The 22,476-nt window shown below is 54.7% G+C and overlaps 1 protein-coding gene across 1 annotated transcript in view; it reads right to left on the bottom strand.

The window, feature by feature from the left end:
• Window positions 1-22,476, bottom strand: part of SDK2 (sidekick cell adhesion molecule 2) — a 127,886-nt gene that overhangs the window by 81,296 nt on the left and 24,114 nt on the right. Inside the window, exons 3-4 of the mRNA XM_015589613.1 lie at window positions 16,099-16,205; window positions 4,821-4,968 (exon numbers count right to left, since the gene is read on the bottom strand). Of these exons, the coding sequence (XP_015445099.1) occupies window positions 4,821-4,968; window positions 16,099-16,205 (255 nt within the window). The remainder of the gene's footprint in view (window positions 1-4,820; window positions 4,969-16,098; window positions 16,206-22,476) is intronic.

Below are 22,476 nucleotides of genomic sequence, written 5' to 3'. Positions count from 1 at the left end.
TGGGCCACAGGATGCAGACGCGGCCTGTCTGCTCCCAGTGTGGTTCCCTCCGCTGGGATCCACTCCACAGCCCCTCAGCACTCGGTCTGCAGACAGGAAGGAAGGGCTTGTGCCGGAGGGGAGGGGACCCCGTCCGATGTGAACGGGACAGAGCGTGGCCCACGCTGTCCCACCTGTCGTGTCCTTTCGCCCATTCTCCAGACGACGAACAAAACCATTAGTCTGTCGCGTCTGTCTCTGGATTTTAATGTGATGTGCCCGAGACAGCTGCTAAATATCCTTAATGTTAGTTTAACAAGGACAAATCCAGTTGAATTCTTCTCAAATTTTCCCATTAGGTAGATGTTACAGCGTTTTAAACAGGCTCTCAAATAAGCAGGCCCGCTAACGCCTCGCCAGCCCTCCCTTTCCCGGCTGGTGTCCCCTCTTTCCTGGTTTTGGAGGTTTGTCTGCAGTTTGGGGGAGTTCTCGGCGGACTCCTGGGAAGCAGGAAGGCGAAGCCCTCCCACCCCAATTCCCGGGCCCTCCAATGCTGTCTATTTGTTTTTCTTGGGGGCTCTTGTCACCTCCTGCTAACAAGGTGACAGGAGGTAGGACAGAGCGAGGGTAAATATTTAAAAAGTAACAAAACGAGGCAGAGATGGTGACCACTTCCCAACCTGGGAGTCTCCTGCTGGGGCCCTTGACCTTTAGGGTAGCTCGCGGGTGGGCGAGGGATGGGGGAAGGGAGGCTGGGCTCTGGCCGGGGCAAGGGTGAGGGGGGACTCTGAAATGGAGCTCTGGCCCCAGCCTCGGAGCAGCACGTGACCTCCTCCTCGCTGGCCTCGGTCTCCTCATCTGTGCAAGGGGAGGGAGCAGATGCTGGTGGGGGTCCCTGCCAGCCCCAAGGCTGAAGGGTTCCATTCGTGTCGCTGGCCTGAGGCTGCCCCCCGCCCTCTCACACTGCCCGCCCCCTCACACTGCCCGCCCCTGGCACACGGTCTAACATCAGGACCCATCTGACGAGCAGCGGTGCCCTTGGACCAGGCGGTTCCAGCCTCCTCAGCCGCTCCCGTTGCCATGGCGCTGGGGGAGCGGGCTGAAGGGAGCCTTCGGCGGGTGGGCACACTGGGCGCAGCCTAGTCCCACTCTCCAGTTCACTTGCCTGTCCTGAAACCCCCCTCGGCCTCCAGAGAAGAAGATTTCAATGTCTGGTTCCTTCTCTCCTTGACCAGGAAGATTCTCCACCCCACCTCCTCATTCTCTCTTTTTAGTGATATTTCGTCTATATGACGATCGATCTTTCTAGGTCAGTGGTTCTCAACCGGGAGTGGCTTTGCCCTCCAGGGGACGTTTGGCAATGTCTGGACAACTTTTGGTTGTCACAGCTGTGGGGTGCTACCAGCAACTAGTGGCAGAGGTCAGGGACGCTGCTAAACATCCTACAATGCACCAGACGGCCCGCACAGCGCGGAGCCATGGGGCCCAAAGTGGCGACTGTGCCGTGGCTGAGATACCATCCCGGGGCGGGTGGCAGAGATGACGGCTTCCACCTCAGTTCCAGGCGCCCCGTCCACAAAGTACTCATAGCTGCTGGGAAGCCGGGGGCCCGCCTTGCAGCCCCCTCGCATCCAGGCGGGGCAGAGTGGCTGGGCTAGTGGGATGTGGGGGGAGGGACGCGCCTCGCTCCTAGGCTTTAGCACTGCCTTGACTGGCACTAGGGAGGAGCACTCTGGACCGGGACCCAGGGCCTGGGTGCAAGTTCCGCCTGTGGAGTGAAGAGGAGGCAGAGGGGCTGGGAGGTGACAAGGGCCTTCTGAGTCTCCCTCTGCCCTCAGCCCTTTCACGGATGGTTCCGGAACGACCCCGTAGCTCACGTCCAAAGTGCATGAAGCTGTCTCTGGCCCTCGGGAAGACTTCCAGCCTGCTGCGTGCGGTCGGACCTGCACCGGAAGAAGCTGGTGGTCCTGGCGGGGCGCGGACGGCAGAGCTCGGTGGCCGGGCCGGGGCTGGGCTCTGTTTCTGGCCGTTTGCCTCAGCTTTCAGTGGACTTGATCTTTCCCGCCCCGTCTTCCACCCACGACTCCTATTAAGCCAGTCTTTTTTTTTCTCGGCTCGACAGGGGCCCGACGGATCATTTAATTAAGGGTAAAATAAATCATCCCAGGACCTGCCCAGAGCCCCCAGCACGCGTTGTTGATTCTCGGCCCCTTTGCGCCGATGAGCACCGGGGAAACGGATGAGGCGCTGCCAACTGCTGTGAGCCCCGCCAGTGACAGCCCCCTCTGAGGACAGCCCGCCCTCCGCACGCCGCGCTCCCCTCTGGGAGAGCGTTCGTCAGATTCGTATCTCCCGCAAACAGACACCGGAGAACTGGCTGCCGGGGACCTCTCCTCGCGGCTGTGAATGTTAATCCCGTGTAATTGCTGAGATAAGATCAGCACAGTGTGCCGCCATGTGTTTAGTAGGAGTACTGGCAGGGGGTGCGGGGAGGCGGTGGGTGTGACCACGTGAGCGCACGCCAGCACTGTTCTGTCCCCGCGCCAGAGGCTGGCGGGAATGAGAAGGGGGCGAGGACAGAAGCCAGGGATGAGGGAAGGAGCTGGGAAGATGTCAGGAGAGGGATGGTGGCAGCGAGGATGGAGACGGGGCTTCACCTCTCACGGCCGAAGCGTCGCGGTTACCCTTTCCCACTGGGCCTGGACGAGGCCTCAGAACCAACACCGCGGCCACTACCGCCTACCTGACTGGCTTGCCGAAAGCCACCCCTGATGCACCTGGAACTTGTGAGGTGACCTCAGAAAAGGGAGTCAGGAGCCAAGACTCGCCCCGCTGTCTCAGCACCTGCGTGGCATTGCGACCCCTTCCTCCCTTCAGCCTCACTCTCGTGTCCATCGCTGACCACGCTCTGCTGGTTTCCCGAACCTTAACTAGGTCTCAGGGGGCATGCTCTGACTCGCACGGCATGGGTCCCCCTGTTAGCCTGGGGTCCAGCCCTAACGCTCTCCCCGCTTGGTATCCCCACACGTCGCCATGCGACCTGGCAGGCCCGCTCGCTCAAGACACAGTTGGTTTCCCTGCTTCGCGAGTCTGAGTTCTACCAGGTGACTTCCTTTGGCCAACGGGAGGTTAGCAGAAGCTTGAAAAACCTCTTTCTGCCCTTCTCTGCTTCTTCCCTGCCGTTGCCAGGAGAAAATGCTCGGGCTGGCTGGCAGGAGGGCGAGACACGTGGAGGACAGTTGAGTCACGCAGACATTCTAACTGGTCAACAGCCAGCCCACCCGGGACAAGTGAGAGAGCCCGGCCAGGATCACCCATCAGCAGATTCATAGGACAAATCAACGCTTCTCGTTTCGGGTCACTGGATCACTTGTCACGCAGCGTCACTGTGTCTGTGAGTCACATACGTTCTAAGACACTGGTTCTCCCCTGTGGCTGCACGTCAGAATCACTGGGGAGCTTTAAAAATCCCGATGTCAGGGTATACCCCATTGAATCAAGTCAGAATATAGGGCGAGGGGTGGGCAGGATCTGAAGATCAACATATTTTAAATTGTCCGAAATGATTTCTGCAGGTCGCCAGGTTGAGAATCACTCTACCAGGAACGATTCTCTCCAAGTACAATCACTTTATCCCATCTCTCCCGTGTCTTTGTAAATCTTCTCACGGAATTTTCACTTAAGACAGAATTCAGGGCCCTGACGCTGGAGTCGGCAAGCCTGGAACCAGCTGTGACAAAGCCTTGGGGGGCTTCACTTGACTGTCTGTAAAATGGGGATAAAACCAGCTGCCTCACGGAGTTGTTCTAACAACAATTCATTCAAGAAATACGTTTTGGAGCGTGCACTCTGGGGATCGAGAAGGGAATGAGACACGGCGTCTCTTCCTCTCCTGGAGGAGTGAGTGGTGTGTGGGGTGTGCTTAACCCAGGCCTGAGAACACAGCAGGCACCCCATAAACGACAGCCACTGTGATGATTATTACGCTTCTCTCACTAGGCTTCCTGGTCACCAAAGGCAAAAACTGTCCGTCTTGGCTCCAGCGTCTCACAGAGACCAGGACGGGCTCCACCCAGAGTTGACCTGTGGCCAAAGTGACGAGGACAAGGGAGGCCTTTCTTCTCTTTTGGGATCAGGAGAGAGTTGGAGTCCGAAAGGGAAGGCCCGGGCTGGCTCCAGGCCTGAGTGGGGACGGGAAGGCCGGGCGTGTCCCGGGAGGAAATGCTGTGCCCCTCGCCCTCTGTGGAGGTGCTGGCTCCCTCGCTCCAGCCCACCAGCCAGCCTGTCACAACCGACGCCTTGGGCCACACAGAGGGGTTTTGTTGGGGCTGAAAGGGCCATGTGTTCTCTTCCTGCTGGTTTCCCCTGGCCTCACCTCCTCTCCTCAGCCAAAACACACACTACGGACTCCCGGCCACACCCGCACACCGGAAACACCCAGGGGCCACCCGCCCTGATGGGAGATGCCAGCGCCCCCCACGTTCCCCCGGCCTTGCTGGCCTGAGCCCTGGGCCCAGAACCACAGGGATGGCGCCTCTGTCCGGGTTTTTCAAGTGCGAGGTGCGGAGTTATTCTCCGGCTGAGAGTGGAGCCAATGCCTGGGGGTCCCCAGGAAGGCGACTGAGCTGTCCCAGCTCCAAGTCTTCACACGCCCAATCCCAGAAAGGCCCTCGTAAACCAAACTTTACTGTCATCTGGGGGTCCCCAGCCTGGCTACGTCCCCTACGAGAGGCGTCCGTGCAAAGGGCGCCCCCGCTTGACATCTGGGGGCTTTATCTGGCCCCAAACCTCCTCTCCCAGGGCCAGCTCGTCCTCCCCACCCCCCAGAGCAGGGAGCTCACATGCGGCTGCTGGGCGGGATCTTGCGGCCGTCCCGGAACCAGGTCACCTGTGGCCGGGGGAAGCTGGCGATGCGTGGGGCGCGGATGACGGCGGCCTCTCCGTGGGAGACTCTCTGGTGCTTCTCCCCCTCCTCGAAGCTCCCCATGTCTGTGGAAGGAAGAGCAGAGGCGGGCGTCGGGGGCCGGGGCCATGAGCGGAGACTGCCCGGCTCTTGGGGCGGGAATGGTGGTAGCAGAGGGAAAATGCAGACAGGATGACCATGGGGCAGGGGGACACCACATGCAGAGCACCCCTCATGACCCCACTGCCTTGTGCTTTTGGGGTTTGCAGTTTGCATTCATTTGTACCCATATATCCATGAAGCAACTGATCCATCCAGTGGCCATAGAGGTGGGTTACTATTTCACACATTTTAAAAATGAAATACTGCCTGATGGGCTCAGAGAGGGTCAATGACATTTAAGGACACGTGGCCGGGAAAGGGCAGAGTCTGGACTTGAACTCAGATCTCAAAGTCTATAGTCAGGCAGAGCTGTCCCTCAAGGCAAGTCTCGGGGCCATGCCGTGGCGGGAGAGAAGGGTGGGCACGCAAAGAGGGTGTGTCTTGGAAGCTCATACACAGGTGTGGGGACGACTGCCCGCCTCGACCTTGGGTGGGAAGTGGGTGAGGCGGCACAGATGTGTGAACACAAACACCACATCGCTCTTTGAAAAAACTGCCGACCCCCTTGGCAGAAAAGGAGGGAGACGCCTCCTATCCAGCTCTGCTGCTCTGGCCTGCAGGAGGGGAGCAGAGAGCAGTGGAGGCCAGGTAAGAACACTCCTGGCTGCCCACCTCCCTGCTGAAATCACGGTGGGGTCTGACTGTGACAGCAGAGGCTGGGAGATGGGGTGTGGGAAGCGGCGTCTGTCCTTATCAGCACGACTCATGAATATTAATGTACAAATACACGTCCTCGCTTTTCATGCCGTGGTCTGCGGCCGGCAGCAGAGGCACCACGTAGGCGCCTATTAGAAATGCACAGTCTCAGGTCCCACCCGACCTGCCGGATCAGAATCTGCATTTTAACAAGACCCCCCGTGAGGTGTACCCATATTCAAGTGTGAGCAGCGCTGCTTGACCCCAAACTTGGCCACGCATCAGTGAGAATCACCCAAAGCGTTAAATAATGCTAAGGCCGGCGTCTCACCCACAAACTTCAGATTTCACCGGTGCTGGGTGTGGGCTGGCCACCAGAACTCCTACGGGCAGTGAGGTTCAGACCACTGAAATCTTACTTTTGTTTCCCTGTGGCCCACAGTCTCCTCCCTGACCAAGGTGGCCTCATGCTAAGCCACCTGGTCTCTGACACTTTGTTACTTCTTGACCACTTGAAAACGATTTCCCCTTCTTCCTCTCCTTCAGCCAGAAGTCTCCCAATCTGGCTGTACCTTAGCGTCCCCACAGTTCCAGAGTTAAGAACCGTCTGGGGTGGGCGGGGCCCAGACTTCGGTGTTTCTAGGCGGCTCAGGTAGGTCCACCACGGGCCGAGGTGAAGAACTACTGTCCGGGCTCAGGCCAGCGGTCCTCACGCTTCGATAGGTCTCCGAATCTCCCGGGGTCTGGGTGAGCCCACAGACTTGCTCGCACGCTTCCCTCCTCCCTGGGGGCACAGAAAGGCCCTGCCTCGCACCCCCACTCTCACGGGTCCCTGAGTTCTCGACTCGCTCTCGAAGGATTCTGCTGCGTGCCGAGTTTGAGAACCACGGGCCTTACGCTCTCATTTTCCAAAGCCCCGGCCTCGATTCTCTTCTCTCTTAATCTAATGATTTTGACCTCGAACTCTCTGCAGACTCTCACGTCTGCTCTGGCTCTTCCCTGGGCTCCAACACCCAACACCCAACCTCCAACAGAAAGCGCTGGCATCTTCCCTCCTTCTTGCTTTCTTAGTTCCGTTAACAGCTCCCCCCACCAACCTGCACCTGCCCCGATCACCTAGGCTCAAACCCTGGGAGGCATTTGTGGTGCTTCCCTTCTCTGTCCCCTGCACTGTCGCTCAGCTCTTCCTCCGGAATGCGGCTCTCATTTCCCAAGGCCCCTCTGCTCCTACCAACCCCACCAACAAGCTAAGCCAGCCCTGCTGCTCCGGCTCCGCTGACATCCTCTCCTCCATGCTCCTGATCAACTTGCTCAGAAACTTGGGGATCTCCTCATCGCCCCAGGAACGTCTAGATTCCCTTGCCTGGATTCAAGGTCCCTCCCTAATCTGAGTCCAACCAACTTTTCCTGTCTTAATGCCCACGCCACGTCACGTGTTCCTCCTGTCACATTGAATTATATACCCTGCTTCTCATCTCGGCCTCTCTCTGTGGGAGGCCCCTGCCTGGAATGCCACCACGACAAGCCATGATTCACCAGGTCGCCATGATTCAACGGCATCCTGGAGGGGTCCAGTCAATTAAGCAGCTCAAGAAATAAAATCGACCATTGGCATCCGTGTTCTAAGTTTGGCAGGGAGTGAAAGTAACGGTGGCAGTTTTGGAATCATCGAGACCTGAGTTCAAATCTGACTTCTGTTACTTATTAGGCACAACTCTGGGCAAAATTTTGACTTTGCTGGGCTTTAATTTCCTCTTCTGTAAAATGGAGTTAAGAAGAGTACCTTCCTCGTAGGTTATAGTCAGAGTTATATGCGGTAACAGATGCATGTCCTTTCAAAGACGGTTGCCTTCCATCCAACATGTTCTTCTTATGAATGAATACGCTGGAAGGGATGCTATATGACTTTCAAGGTCATCGAAAGGATACAGCTTCCACCCAGATCTCTCCGTCTAGACGCTCCTATGGAATCCAGTCGCCATGCTGTTAGGAAGCTCAGTCTAGCCCACACGGACATGGGAACGGCCCGTGTGGCAGGAAACTGAGGTGCCCAGGTGACAGCCAGCATCAACACTGGACAGGTGCGTTAACATGTGAGCCCTTAGATGACTTGAGCCCCTGGCTTTGGCGTCTTCCAGCTGAGACCTCAGACACTGCAGAGCAGAGACAAGCTGTCCCCACTGTGCTGTGTCCAGATTTAAGGCTCACAGAATCTGTGAGCATAATAAATAATGGCCGTGCACCATTATATTTTGGGGTAAGTTGTTATGTAGCCAAGGAAGCTGAAAGAGTATATTCAAATGCTAAAAATTATATCTAACATTAGTAGTATTAAAATGTTGGAATCTTCAATATCTTTCATGGTTTGGTTTAGACATCACCTCTTCAACGAAGATTACTCCACGCCACCCAAACAGAATTCAGGAACGAAGATGTGTTGGGCGCTGACCCAGTGTCAGGCTTCATTCTAGGTGGGCTTCACAGGGATTGTCCCACCTAATCCTCACAATCCCATGAGAAGCTTAATTTTAATAAATACACATTTTTTAGTTGTTTGTTAATTGCTATTACTTGGCTCTGTCTATAAAAAATTGCACCAATAAATCACATTGATTTCAGTTCTCGCAATAATTTTATCTATTTAAAAAAAAACGTTTCACAGAACTCCGAAGATATATTTGAACAATTGAAAGCAATTTCATGGTAATAGTGCTTCTTTCTGCGGTTTTATTAGCTCCATTTCGTCAGTGAGGAAATTAGAGCTCATGGAGACAGAATGGCTTATCCAGCGTTAAGCAGTGAGGGATGGGCAGGGCCAACATTCAAACCCCGCCCCCGCATTTCCTCTCCGCCCCTTTCGTGACTCATACCCTGCATTATAATTCTTCATGCACATGTTTATTTCCTTCTGCTACCCTGTAAGCTTGAAGACGCAGCTCTATCCAGTTGTACTCAGGAGCAAATCCCTACAAGACCTCTGGCCCCATGCTTTGCACGAAGTAGGTTCTCTCTAAGCTCACCCAATGCCATCATGCAATGACTCTTTATTGAGCCCCTACTGTGGGCCAGGCAGGCTCCGTGAAGAAAGGCATGCTTCCTGCCCTCGTGGAGCTTCTCGTCTGGTCAGGGAGATAGGCATAAGCAAACCAACCCACAAACAAACATTCAGTGACATCGTGTGACAACTTTTAAGAAGAAGGAACAGGGTTCTTCTATGAGCAGCAGGGGAGCCTACTTTAGACTAGGGGGTGGGGTGAGGCTTCGTTTAAGCAGAGACATAAAGAGTAGGAGTTAGCTGTGTGTGTGCGCGTGTGCGCGCGTGTGTGTGTGTGTGTGTGCGCGCGCGTGTGTGTGCGTGTGTAGAGGTGATGGTCCAGAGGGAAGAGAGTGTGTGAAGGCTGGGAGGTGGGAGAGAAGGGTTAGTTAGTGCCAATAAGACAGGGTCATGGGTTTGTTCAGTGGATGGATGGATGTCTGGATGGATGAATGGGCAGTTGGATAAGTGGAGAGATGGAGGAGGGGAGGAAGGAAGAAATGGAGGATGGATGAGTATATGTATGTATGTACGTACGTATGAATGTATAGTTGGATGAGTAGAGGAATGGATGGATGGATGGAAGGATGGATGGAGGAGGAAGGGAAGGATGGATGGTGGGAAGAAAAGGAGGAGGGATATAGGATGAATGATTGCACATATGTATGTGTGTATGTATAGTTGGATGAGTGAGGGAAGGAGGAATGGATGGAAGGATGGAAGGATGGAAGGATGGATGGATGGATGGAAGGAAGGAAGGAGGATGGATGGAAGATTGTGCACACGCATGCATGTATGTATGCATGGTGGGATGGGATGGATGCAGGAAGGGCACAGCTGGCCTTGGTCCACGTTTTGCAGCTGATGCCTTCTTCCACCTTGGCATCCCACAATCCCCACCGCACCATGGCTCTGAGGCCCCCACTCCCCTCCCATTCTCTCCACTTCGCTGACAGGGGCTGGGGATCCCCTAGGAAAGCTCGCTCACTGACACAGAGACAGACGAGGCTTACTACACTTCCTGGCTGAGGCACGTGCTTGTTAACACACTATGTTATGCCTCGCAGTGCTGATCCAAATTTCCCAACCAATTCGCCCAGGAGCAAAGAAGTCTGGGCCTGGGGCACCGCTGGAAGTGGCCTGAAAATTATTCCTGACATCTTTGCTATGTCTTGAAAGGTCTTCTAAAGTACGCATTCTGCTTCAGAGCATATTCATTGCTCTTATTTATTTTTAAAGCAGTTCTTTTCCCATGAAATATGTCAATGCAGACAAAAGAGCGAATATAATTATATGTATAGTTTAAAGAAGAAGAAGAGAATGAACACTTAACGTACCCAGCACCCAGCTTAAGGACGCTAACAAACCTTGTCCCCTGCCCCCACCGTGTCCCTCCCAGTCACCGCCCTTCCCTCTCCAGAGGTAGCTGCCATTCCGAATGTCATCGCTTGTTTTTTTTTCCTTTCTCAAAGTGTCACCCCACATAGGTGCGTCCTTAAACCATTTATGGTTCATTTAGTCTGTTTAAGCCCTTCATACCTGGGATTATTTCGTATGTCGTTGACTGTGATTTGCTTTTTTTGTGCAACATTCTATTTTTTTTTTGGAGCTCCATCTATGTGCCTGAACTTAGCTCAGTCATTTTCGGGGCTACACGTATCGAGACAGCAAAGCACGGCTGCGGGTTGCGGGGGTGTCCCGTGTTTTACCGTCTGGCTGAGAACGGTCTCGTGTGGATCCTCCAGCATACACGGCTCAGGGGATCTCCAGAGTGTGCGCCTGGAGGTGGCGATGCTGGGCTGCAGGCTGTGCACACGGTAGTTTGATGAGATGATGCCAAACTGTTTTCCAACTCTGAGCCTATTCACCGATTCACACTCCCACCGGAAGAGATGGGAGTTCCTGCCAGGGCTTGGTCTTGCTAAACGCTCTGGGTTTTGCCAGCCTGACGGACGTGGGGTGGCCTTTCATCGTGGTTTTGTTTGTCTGTTATGAAAACAACGCTTCTCCCTCCAATCAGACAGCATGATGCCACCACCCCCGACCATCTATGACTTCCACTGCATTCCTAGTAACATCCAAAGCGCCGGACACACTTCAGAATGCCACCATCTGTCCCCAACGCCTCACCTCCACAGCCAGATCTCCTTCCACTGTCTACTCCCCTCACTCTGCTCCAGCCAGCCTGGCCTCAGACACTCAAATCCACCCCAGGGCCTTTTCGCTTGCTGTCCCCTGACCCTTCTGTCTGTGTGGGTCCCCCTCCCCGCCACTTCCTTTGAGACTCTGCTCAATGGCACCCCCTCAGCTGGCCTCCCTTAGCCACCATTTCAAATAGGTCCCCGGCCCTGGCCTCCATCCCTGCCACCTGGTCTCGTTTTCTTGACAGCTCTTCATTTTTCTTCCTGGGCCTTCGATAGCCCGTTCACCTTTTAACTTTTGCTGCCCCCATGACTTTCCGTGAGAATGGGGATGTGTCTCAGTTTTGTCCCGTGGGCTACAGAGTCGGCACGTGGTGGGCGCACAGCCACAGGGAATTAAACTTCCCGATATAACGGCCGCCCCAGAAAGACGCAATAATGTCATCTTGAACCATCGCATGGCCCCTAAATATTCTACATTCAAACTCACATTTGGGTTGAAATTTAAGAAAAAGAGCCCACAGGTGGCATTTTGGGCATCTACCCCAGGCCGTGTGACAATGAGCTTGATGCCCCCAAGTCCCATTTTGTACAGGAGGTAGAATGAGAAGCAGGCCGGGCTCCCCATGGGACGGGGCGGGCTTGGGGCTCGGGCTTGGGCTCCAAGTCTGAGCCGGCTGCCACCTGGGTGAGGGCTGGGGTTGGGGTCAAGGTGTTGCCCGGGAGAAGGCAACACAGAGGTGCCCACAGGATCTGACTGTGGACAACAGGTGGCCTGGGAGAAGCTGTCCACTGTGGAAGGCTCTCCCAACCCTCTCAGCATTCAGCCCACTTGTTACAGGCCGGAAATCTACGGTGACTTAAACCAAACCAAGAAAATGTAGACGAGTCTCTGTTGGGGACAGGAAGGGAGCTGGGGAAGGGGCTGATGTTTTATTGGCTTTTCCTTAATCGCTGTAATTAAAAATATGTAAAGAATCTTTTTGTAATGACTTTGCCATTATCATGAGTTGTTAGCACAGCTGTCTTATTAATTTCTCATTAGAACCCAACTCGTAGTCCTGCTTTGGGAAAGGGGTGCAAGCCGGGGGTGGAGCCTGCCTGGCTCCATCCATCCCGAGAAAGAGCCCCGCACTGGCTGCCTGGCATCCCAAGACAATAGCCCCCCACCCCCGCTCCACCCTGGGAGGCAGAAACTGCCACGGAGAGATGGAGGGATTGGAGAAGCAGCCATACCCCGCTCATCCTCCAAACCGTGTGCATCTGTGCGACCAGAGACAGACAGATGGATGCAGGAGGTCTGTAGGGCACAGAGCTGGCCGGGCCCCAGGACTGGGACAGAGTCAGTGGGGGGAAAGACTTAAGGAGGTACCCGCTCTCGGGGTCTTACAACTGTGTGGTGAGCACGAGAGAGAGAGAGAGAGAGAGAGTGAGAGAGAGAGAGAGAGAGAGAGACAGGGAGAGGGAGGGAGAGGGAGAGGGAGAGGGAGAGCGAGCGAGCCTCCTTAAGCTTTGCATCCTCCGTGCCTCTCTTTTCTTACCCTTGCAGACGGGGTGGGTGGGGATGCGCCCGGGAAGGTAGGCAGGAGAAAGGGCGCGGATGTTTATGTCAAGACGGCTTCGCTAAGGGGCCCGGCAGACAGAAGGAAGCCTACGCGTCCCTGAGCGTTCCCCAGGCCAGGCTGTGTGAGACGGTTCTCGGGCGCTGCCTGACTCACCGATGTGACAGCCCAGCCGGTAGGCGCTAATGTTAACGTTCCTTTTGGGCAGTGGAGGCCCAGAGAAGTCACTCGCCTGATTACACAGCTAGGGCGAGGTGAGCCGGGATTTGAACCTGGGGTTCACGGCTGGGTCCACGGCTGCACCTCACAGCTGATGGTCGTGAGGCAGGAGAAGGTGGAAGGTAGAGAGATTGGCTCTGAGACCTCGGGGTGTCCTCTGACTGTTCTTAGCCTCGGTTTCCCCACCTGGAACATCCCTGGACGGTATGTAGTGGGGGCGGGGGGTTGGACGTCCCTGGACGGTATGTAGTGGGGGCGGGGGTTGGACATTGGATCCTTCAACTTCCACAACGCGAGAGCAGCCCCAGGATGGGACAAATGTGCCGAGCGAGGGAGGGGCCGGGAGAGATGAGTGTCCCACGGGCGGCCAGGGCCAGGTGGACGCTTCACTGCCTTGTTAGGATGAGCATTTCCCTCGGTTGCCGGGCAGGAGTTCCCAGGCCCCCAGACTCCCTGGCTTGAGGGCGCGAAGGGCATAGCGGAGCCTCAGACGGGTGCGGTGGGCGGAGCCGTGACACTGGAGGGGTCTCGGCGCTTGGGGAGCTGCAGCTGGTGGTCAGAAAGGCACAGGCCTGGTCTCCCCGCTTCCCCCACTTTGGCTCCTGCCAGGTGTCCCCTGTCACTCCCAGGGGCCTGGAACCACATTTGCATAGCTAGCAGCAGCACCTGGTGGCCATCTAGTGACAATGACCATGTCCAGAGAGTGCCTGAGCCCAGGGTGACAGGTGGCTCTGGGAGCACAGCAGGAGCAGGACAGGAACCCCCCCCCCCAAGAGGCAGCAGAGGGGCAGGGGCCCAGCTGGCTGCAGGGCAGGGGCAGTGCTGGCTCGCTGCTCTGTTTGGCCAGGACAGCCTTTGCCAGAAGCCATTCCTTTCTGAGGCCTGATTTTTTTCTTCCTTAAATGATAAAATAGAATATTAATTATAGCAGCATCTCCCACTGATTGAAGGTGTATCGTGCGCAGGCACTGGCTAGGTGTGTTGCCACATATGAGTCCAAGGGATTCTCCGTGCAAGCCCAGGAGCTAGGTATTAAACACACTTTATGAATGCGGAAACTGAGCTGGGCGAGGCTCAGAGAGGGTCAGTCACATCCCTGGGGTCACACAGCGGTCAAGGGCAGAGCCCGGATCCAAATGTCTAAAGCCAAGGTCCACGCTCTTCATTAAGCCAAGCTGCCTGTCACGGTGATGGGCACCCCGCAGCCTGCCAACACTGTAAGGAATACTGGATCTTGGCAGCTGCAGAGTTCTGAAGCCCCCTCGTGGGGGCTCTTGCTGTTCACCACCACCTGGGGTCATCCCTGCCAGCATCACCTGGGGTGGTCCAGGGCCCACAGAACTCACAGTGTGGGGAGCGGGGCTCAGGATGACCCCTCCCCTGGGGCTCTATGCCTGGGCAGGAGGTTACGGTGTCAGGCAGCCCGAGTCTCTGCCACCTGCTCCTCCCCTCTCCCTCAGGCTGGGTGCCCAGGCTGGTCCGAACCCTTCCCTGCAGCACACAGGAAATGCCAGGCACCCCTGGGTCCTTGTCAAAGGCCTCTGCTCACCGTCGGCGCACCTTGCTTGCTTGCTCTGCACCTGGGCCTGGTCACACCCGTCCCTCGGCTTGGGGGCAGGAGGATACCTACGGGTCTGGGGACAAAGCCTATGCAGGTGTCTGGCCTGGGTCTGAGGCACATCCCCATTCTGGTCTCATGTGTACGTGAAGGGTGTGCATGTGATGCGGGGGTCAAAGGGCTGAGTGCTGGGCTCCTGGGTCCCTCGCACAGCCGAGGAAGAAGCATCTTAGCCGCACAAATTCTGGGTTCCCGTTCTTTCTGCTTCCGATCAGCAGAGCCAGCCCGGGGAAGACTGGCTTCTCAGGGGCTCTCAACTCTGGATAGTTCCTGTCGTCTCCTACGAGCCAAGGGCTTGGAACAGACACTTCCCACGACAGCCCAGACCGACTGCTGTCCTGGATGGCACTTCCAGCGGCACATACATGTGTGTGCACACAGACACACACGTACATATTCTCACCAGCACACAGGTGAGCAAAGAGGCAGACCAACCCAGGCATGCACGTCTGCACACACATGTGCATGCACACACACGGTTACGTGTACACGCACACACGCATGTTCTCTCTCACATACAAGGGGACAAAGAGGCAGACCAATCTAAACACATTTGCACACACACGTGCATGAACCCACATGTGCACACACACGCACACACAGTCTCTCTGGAGGTTGGTGCGTGGCTGCCCCTGCCCTGCTCCACTCTAGGACCTGGCTAAGTGAAACTCTGTGGGAGTCCTCCAGCCCCTAGACAGCAGCCCTGATCTGTCACTTTAATTCAGGGCTTTTCTGCTCCTCAGAGTAAGCGAAGTCGCCTTTAGGGCTGGTTTCTGAGGACAAGCTGTCCTCCACCTCTGATTACAATTGTTTTCCATAATCGTTATAAACACTCTTTGTCTCACTGAGGTTTCTTATTAGATTTCTCTTTGTACTTCTCTCCAAGTAGAAAGTTCTCTTCTGCACTAAGTCAGGGGCGAGGCCCCATGGGCTCTGGATGAGTGGTTTTCCCTTTTTAAAAAAATTTCAGGACTCATTAAGGCTTTCCATACACTCGTGTCCCAATGCACGACCTTGGACCTCTCTCCCTAAAACACCCAGAATGAAATGGCCCTCGTCAAGACTCATTTCTAGCACAGGGCAGCTAGGACGGGGTGGGGCAGGACAGGGAGGGGGAAACTGAGTCACAGGGGAGGAGGGTGACTAGGGCTCTGGGCCCTGGGCCCTGAGATGCCCTTGGACTCTTCTGAAGCTGCGTTGCCTCTTCCGCTCAAGGCAGCCCTTCTGGGGACCAGTGGCACTGGGAGAAGGCTGTCACCCCACGGGCTCTGTGACGGCCTCCCTCTTCACCCTCTGCCCACCTGGCCCTCCCGACTTGCCATCTCCTCTCTCCCGCTTATAGTTACAATACCCATCATGAGGCATCTCCCAGTGTCCCCAAAGATCGTGGGGAACCCCCACGCTGTTCTTGCTCCAGGGCTGAACGAGTTGGAAGATGGGAAAGTTAAGGTCATGCCCCCCCCTCCCCCAGGAAGTCAGCCAAGAGTGTCACAGCTAGGGAGGTTCCGGTTGGCCATCGGAAAGGCTGCCCAAGTGTGAGGCTCACCCCAGACATGGCCCTTGAAGCAGATGATAGATAGGCCACTCCCCCCATAAAAAAAACAAAGCAGCTGGTCCCATTTAAAGAGTGCTGAGCTCAGAGCCAGCAGCTCCGTGTGTCACTTATCAGCCATGTGGCCTTGAGAGCTCCCAGCTCCTCGGTTCCAGCAACGGCAGAATTGGGGACACCGGCCCGAATCGGCAGGCACCCCGTGAGTGCAGAAGGAGCATGGCTGGCGGGCAGGGACCCTGCAGACCCTCCCCCTCTCCACGGACGCCCTGTCCCGAGCCGCCCTTGTACTCACGGGCCACCTGGACCTCGGTTTGCCGCTGCAGCAGAGCGCCCATCCGGTTTCTCACGATGCAGCGGTAGGAGCCTGCGTGGGTGCGGTCAAGGCTGCTGATCATGTACCTGGGGGCAGAAGAGACAGCCGGTGAGCAAGCCGGGCAGCTGTGGGGATGCACGGGTCAGGCTGGGGTCACAGGGCAGAGGTCGCCTCGTCGCCCTCTTCCGAAGAGCATCTGGGAGTTCTTGACTCTCTGGCCATGGCATGGGGGTCACACAAAGGTCCTTGTCAGTAGGAAGGTTGCTCAAAAGGCTGTTTTGCTGAGGTGCCCAGGAAGCAGCCTGTACTTTCCTATGGATGGGAGGTGCTGTGCTGAGCCCTTGACCCTGGCCGTGACCAGGCATCCCAGGACTGCGCTGGCTCTGTTGGAGGCTATTGTCCTCCCCTGCCTGTGACTTGCATGACTGAGAAGGGTGGGGGCATTTTATTTTGGCCAGGCACGGGACCGTGCTGACATACTAACTGCGATGAACGGAGGTGACGGAGGCAGAGAAATTTACATGTGTCCCCAAACACTTTGCATCGTTCCGCCCTTGACGTCACAGACAGCTCCACTGAGCAGGACAGGTTGGCATTCTGTACGTGGAGACCTGGGGGCCAGGATGCACGCGTGAGGAGGCCCCTGGAAGCCCTCTCTGGGGGCACGTGACTGGCCCAGAGAGCAGCGGAGTCTGGTGTTGGGGGGAAGGCAGCTAGACGGCAGGAGTGTGGAGCGCTCGTCAGGCTGGGAGGCATGGAGCAGGCCGGTCCAGTTCAGGGAGACGAGCCTTCTGGCAGAGACGTGGGCTGGCAGTGCTCTCTGGTTTGGAGGGGCTAGGTCCCCTGGCATCCCCTCTGGGACCAACTTTTCTATCCCTGGGGAATGAGCAGCCCAGCACGCACCTCAGTGAATCAAGGGGATTTTATGTCTAGGCTATCTCCCCAGTCCTTAGGTGTCTGAGGGTTTGCCCAGCTGACTCAGTGGACAAGCTCACTGCCTCCTGACAGGGGCTATGCCAGCCTGGGGCAGAGCAACCTTATTCCCAGGAGCTGCCAAGTTTTCTTTTACACAGTTCTGGCCGGGGCCCATCATCATCATCACCACCACCACCATCATTGCCATCATCATCATAATCACTATCATCATCATCATCACCATTATCACCATCACCATCATCATCACCATCATCATCATCATCATCACCATCACCATCATCACCATCATCACCATCACCATCATCATCATCACCACCATCACCATCATCGCCATCATCATCATAATCACTATCATCATCATCATCACCATTATCACCATCACCATCATCATCACCATCTTCATCATCATCATCACCATCACCATCATCCCCATCATCACCATCACCATCATCATCATCACCACCACCACCATCATCGCCATCATCATCATAATCACTATCATCATCATCGTCACCATTATCACCATCACCATCATCATCACCATCATCATCATCATCATCATCATCATCACTATGACGACTCTGTATTAAGTGCTTTTCACACATTTCTTCATTTTGCATAGCAGTTCTCAAATGGTTGGTCATCATGGACCGGTAACACTTAAAAAAATGGGGTCGACGTAAGATTGTCAATTTTTTACTTTGCCAAGTAAGATCATTAAAAACAGCCAACCAAAAAGCAAACAACCAAGCAACAAAACATTAAAAAAAAAAAAAAAGATAATATTAAAAAGTGCCAAGCTGGGAGAGAAAAATAAATAGAAATGGTCAGCATTTTATTTATAAAAGACCTTTTTGAGATCACAAAAAAGAAACGTCATCTCAGCATAAAAGGCTTTTTAACAAATTTTAAACAAATTTTATGCAAAGCCCACTACACTAGCTTCACCTTTCTCATTTTATGTGGACAGGTGCAGACGATCGTCTCTATTTGAGAGCCTTTCATTTACTCTCTATGCTAATCTTATAGAGATGATGCTTTTATTAATACTTCCGTTTTAGAGGTGAGTAAATAGAGGTTCAGAAATATCTCATCACTGACCTGTGCTCTCACAGGTAATCGGAGGCAGGGCCAAGGTCCCACGGAGCCTCTCCGGCTCCAAGCACAGATGCTAACCAGCTCAACCCTGACATCATAGCCCAAAGAGCCCACCTTCCATCCTGGGACTGCACAAGCCCCAACTCACCGTTGGGCATGTGGCAAGCTGTCTCTGGCTCTGCAGCATTATCCAGAACGTTCTGGCTATCCAAGCCTCTTATCTCTGACACCAGCTGCAGCTCTTATCTGTCCTTCGTTACCATGCACAGTATGATGGGAAGATAGTGGTTGCTTCAGCCCTGGCAAATTTCCCATTCTCCTCTCTCCCACCCTCAAGCCCATCACGGGCTCTCTCTGACCACTGCCCCTTCTCTCCTGTGGGGAGGGGAGACAGCTTTGGGGAAACTAGGTCTTGAGAGGGATGGGGTGACCTGAGAGGGAAGATGGAGAGACAGAGATTGGCTAGAAAAGCCATGTTTTGGAAACAGAACCAGATATTAAAAAGCTCCAGTAAGAGGAAAACGAACAGATATGGCCAACGAACTCACAAAAAGATGCTCACCCCTGTCACAACGAAACAAAGCCCAATCAAAACCCCGTCGATCTATCAGATTGCCAAAGATTTTCAAGGACATCACACCCAGTGTTAACAAAAGCGAGGGGGAGGAGAGGCGTACACCGAGATCAGCGGGTGGAAATGGAAATTGGTCTAGCCTTTGGGGCAAAATCCGTCAAAATAAGAGTATTTCTGCCTTTTGACCCAGAGGTTGCACTCCTGGGAGGTAGCTTTTTTAGATACGCTTGCAAAAATGTGGCAAAATATAGGTACAAGGATGTTAACTGTAGCATTGCTGGTAATGGCAGAGATAAACAAGCAAAACCGGAAGCAACCTAGATGACCATAAAAACAGGACGGGATCATTCAGCGAGGCTGCAGCCACAGAATGAGCGGGAACACCTCTACGGAATGAGATGGAATGGTCTCCAAGACGCACGAAACACGGAAAGGAAGCTAGAGAAAGGAGACGTTTACGGAAATAAAAACACAAGGCAGGAAGAAGCGAAACAATGTTAACAACTAGAGGGGCCGCAGCGAGCGTGATCACGTGTTCTCAGTCACCCTCGGTAAGTTATTGTGTATTGATACAGGCTGCCAAACCCTAGTTTAATGTTTAGGATCATGCGAATTGACCCAATAAAAATAATTTGAGTTTGTGGACAAAAAAAAAAAAGTCAAAGAATAGTGTAAATAGTAGGATACCACGTGGGTAAGTTGAAATAGTATATATATGTGTACGTGTGTGTATACATATACACGCTTGCACACACATAATCAAACATACACTCTCTAGCAAGTACATGCAGCTTTTGTGAGATGGATCTTCCCTAATGTCATCTCCCTTTTAGGAGAAGTGTCAGGGGTGGGGAGGGAGGGAAACTTCTACTTTTTGATTTTATGTCTTTCTATGCCATCGGAATTTTCTTTATCGGACGCATATATCGCCTTTATTTTAAAAATAAAGTTAAAAAATGTGCTTCGAGTGTATAATTTAAGTGTACATTATAAAAAGGACACCAGGGACTCACTGGGTCGCGATTTGTTTGCTGATGTCAGTGACGCGTGGTGAATTTTAAACTTGAATAAAAGCAGGTTTCTGCAGAAGCTTCTACGGCCATGTGCCTCAGCCAGGAACCCCCACGCCCCACGTGGGGCTCTGAGGAAGGCCAGCTGGCCGCAGGCCTGCCACTCCTGCCCCCCTGCCCCCCGAGGTGGGCTAACTCGGGGCCCCCTCTTGGCCCTGGCCCTCGTCCCTCGTCCCTCGTAGTTGAAGGCAGGTGCTCCCTGCTTGCCGGGTGGGGTGCAGCCCCCTCTAGCTCCTCCCGCCTCCCTCTCCTCCGGCTGTCTCTGGTGCGCTTTGCCTGGGAGACCTATTTCTGGCTGGCAGGCAACATTCTTTAAAGTAACAGTTCCGCCACTGTCTTTCCAGCCAGGGAAACCCGCTTCGCTCCACTCAAACTGCAGCTCTCGCCTCCCTGCCTCCCAGGCCGGTGGAAGAGGCAGGTGGCCAGCATCTCAGTTTGCTGCACGCATCCCTGACAGTGACGGCAACGGGAAGCATTACCCAGCAGTGCTTCCTTCGGTGCTCTCGGGCACACTCAGCCTGCAGCTCTGTCTACCCCGCCCGCCTGTGGCTGCCAGCCTGGCAGACGGCTGGATGAGCCCGGCCCTGAACAGGTCTCCTGTGGGGGCAGACGGATGGATGCAATGCCCCGTGCACCTGGGCTCATCCCTGATCCGCCCGCATGGGAGCGTGACGTTGGAGAAGGCCCCAGGGCTTCTGACTCAGGGAGACTGAGGCTTGACTTCCGCCGTTCTTTCTTAGGGCTGTGGCCTGGAAACTGGCAAGCCTCAGTTTACCCATCTGTAAAATGGGGACGATGATGGCTGTCTTCGATGTGAGCGTTATAAGAGGCTCTGGATGTAAGTGCCTGGCACATGGCAGGTGATGCACACACGCTTGTGAAATGAGGGACTAAACGCATGAGTCGCTGGTGGGGGTGGTGAAAGGCATTGGGGTGAGATGGGGAGGTTCAGGAAGGCGGATGAGGAGGGTGTGGCAGGACCCCTCCACCCGAGTCGGGGTTCATTACCAGCTCTGGGGCGAGCATTAGGGGAGCACAGGTTCCCTTGCCTGGCAAATTCTTTGGATTTCTCTGTGGACTATGGACCCCAACTGTCCCCAGCCACCAACAAAGCATCTGCTATGCCCCGTTGGTTACCTGATACTTCTTATTGATAGAGGGGCCTCGCCTCAGTCCCTCGGCTGTCGGCAGAGACCGCATCCTCTTGTCCTGCCTCCTCGGGGACACTGGTGACGGCAAGAGAATGATGGCTCCCCTTCGGAGGCTGCCCCTCTCAGCCTCTTGACCCCAACGAACCACTGTTCGCCAGCCTCACCTCCCAACCTCCTAGTCACCTTTGTTCGTGTCATCGGAGTGGACTGGCCTGAGTCCTGCTCCTCTGGGGACGAGGAGCAGCGACGGTGGGTGAGAGGCACCCCTTCCTCGTGGACCTGCAGCCGCATTTTCCATCCAATGAGAAGCAGTCACAGGGGCGTGGCCCCAGGGCTGGTGAACACCTGGACTCGCCCACCTCTAGGATCCCTAATTTGTTGATTTCATGTAAGAAATATATTCACAGGATTCAAAGTTCAAAGAATAAAAGACAAGGTACACAGTCGACGTCTCTCCTGGCTGCCAGGTCGTTCCCAGCTCCCAACACACCCGGAGGAAACCACTGCTATTAGTTTCTGGAGCCTCTTCTCAGAATTTCTTTATGCAAATTCATAATCCCTCCCCCTTTCAAGCAGGAGACGGGGCCTCCTCTCTGCTCCTTGCTTTGTGTATGTGACAAGATATCTTGGAAATCCTTCCATAACTGCACTTAGAGCTTCCCCAGGCTTTCTGACAGCTGTGGAGAGAGCGCCTTGGAGGCTGGGCTCGGGGCTGGGGAGGAAAGACGGGAAGACACACCAAGGATCCGTTCTCTGCTGCATGGATGACGGGGTGTCCTGATTTGACTGCAGGACCCTGTTGGCTCGGTTTACTCAGCTCCGAGATGGAGAGATGGGCTCGGGGTGGGGGGCACACGACGCCAATGCGGGGAAGAGCCAGGACAGATAATTGGATTTTTAGAGACTCAAGACGGGCAGGGGAGAAAATAACTCTGCCTCACAAACATGGCATCTTCCCCAGCACGGGGAACTCACGATGCCCTTTTTTGCTTCAAGTCCTTGAGTGTCACAGTTGATATTTAAAATGATTCTTAGTCGCATTAAATAAGATATTTCAATTCCACGAAGCTGTCAAGAGCTGATGCGGACACCAGAAATAATAGGCACGCTCTCCTTGTATTGTTCTCGTTAACAAATCAGGTGCCCGGAGGTGCATGCAAATGCTCACACGGAGGAAGGGGGTGTGTGTGCACACGCACACCGGGGCACACCCACTCATGGACACACACACACATCCGCACACATGCGCGTACATGCATATACACCCGCACACTCACGCGACCTGCACCTGCATAAACATGTGTGCACACAGCCCCACATGCATGCACACTTATGCAAACACACCCACGCACATGGGCAACCCTCGCAGGGTGAACACGTGTCCACGGCCACGCCCATCCTGAGGTTGCCCAGGGCCACCCAGACTACCCTGCCGAGTTCCAGGCACGCCCTCTCTCACACCGAGGCCACAGTTGGGCAGGCGCTCTAGGCTGCCCCATTCGTGCACACGGACAGGTGTCCAGTCACA

This window comes from Pteropus alecto, unplaced genomic scaffold (assembly GCF_000325575.1).
Source record: "Pteropus alecto unplaced genomic scaffold, ASM32557v1 scaffold134, whole genome shotgun sequence".
NCBI lineage: Eukaryota > Metazoa > Chordata > Mammalia > Chiroptera > Pteropodidae > Pteropus > Pteropus alecto.
This window is presented reverse-complemented; position numbering and strand designations above follow the sequence as displayed.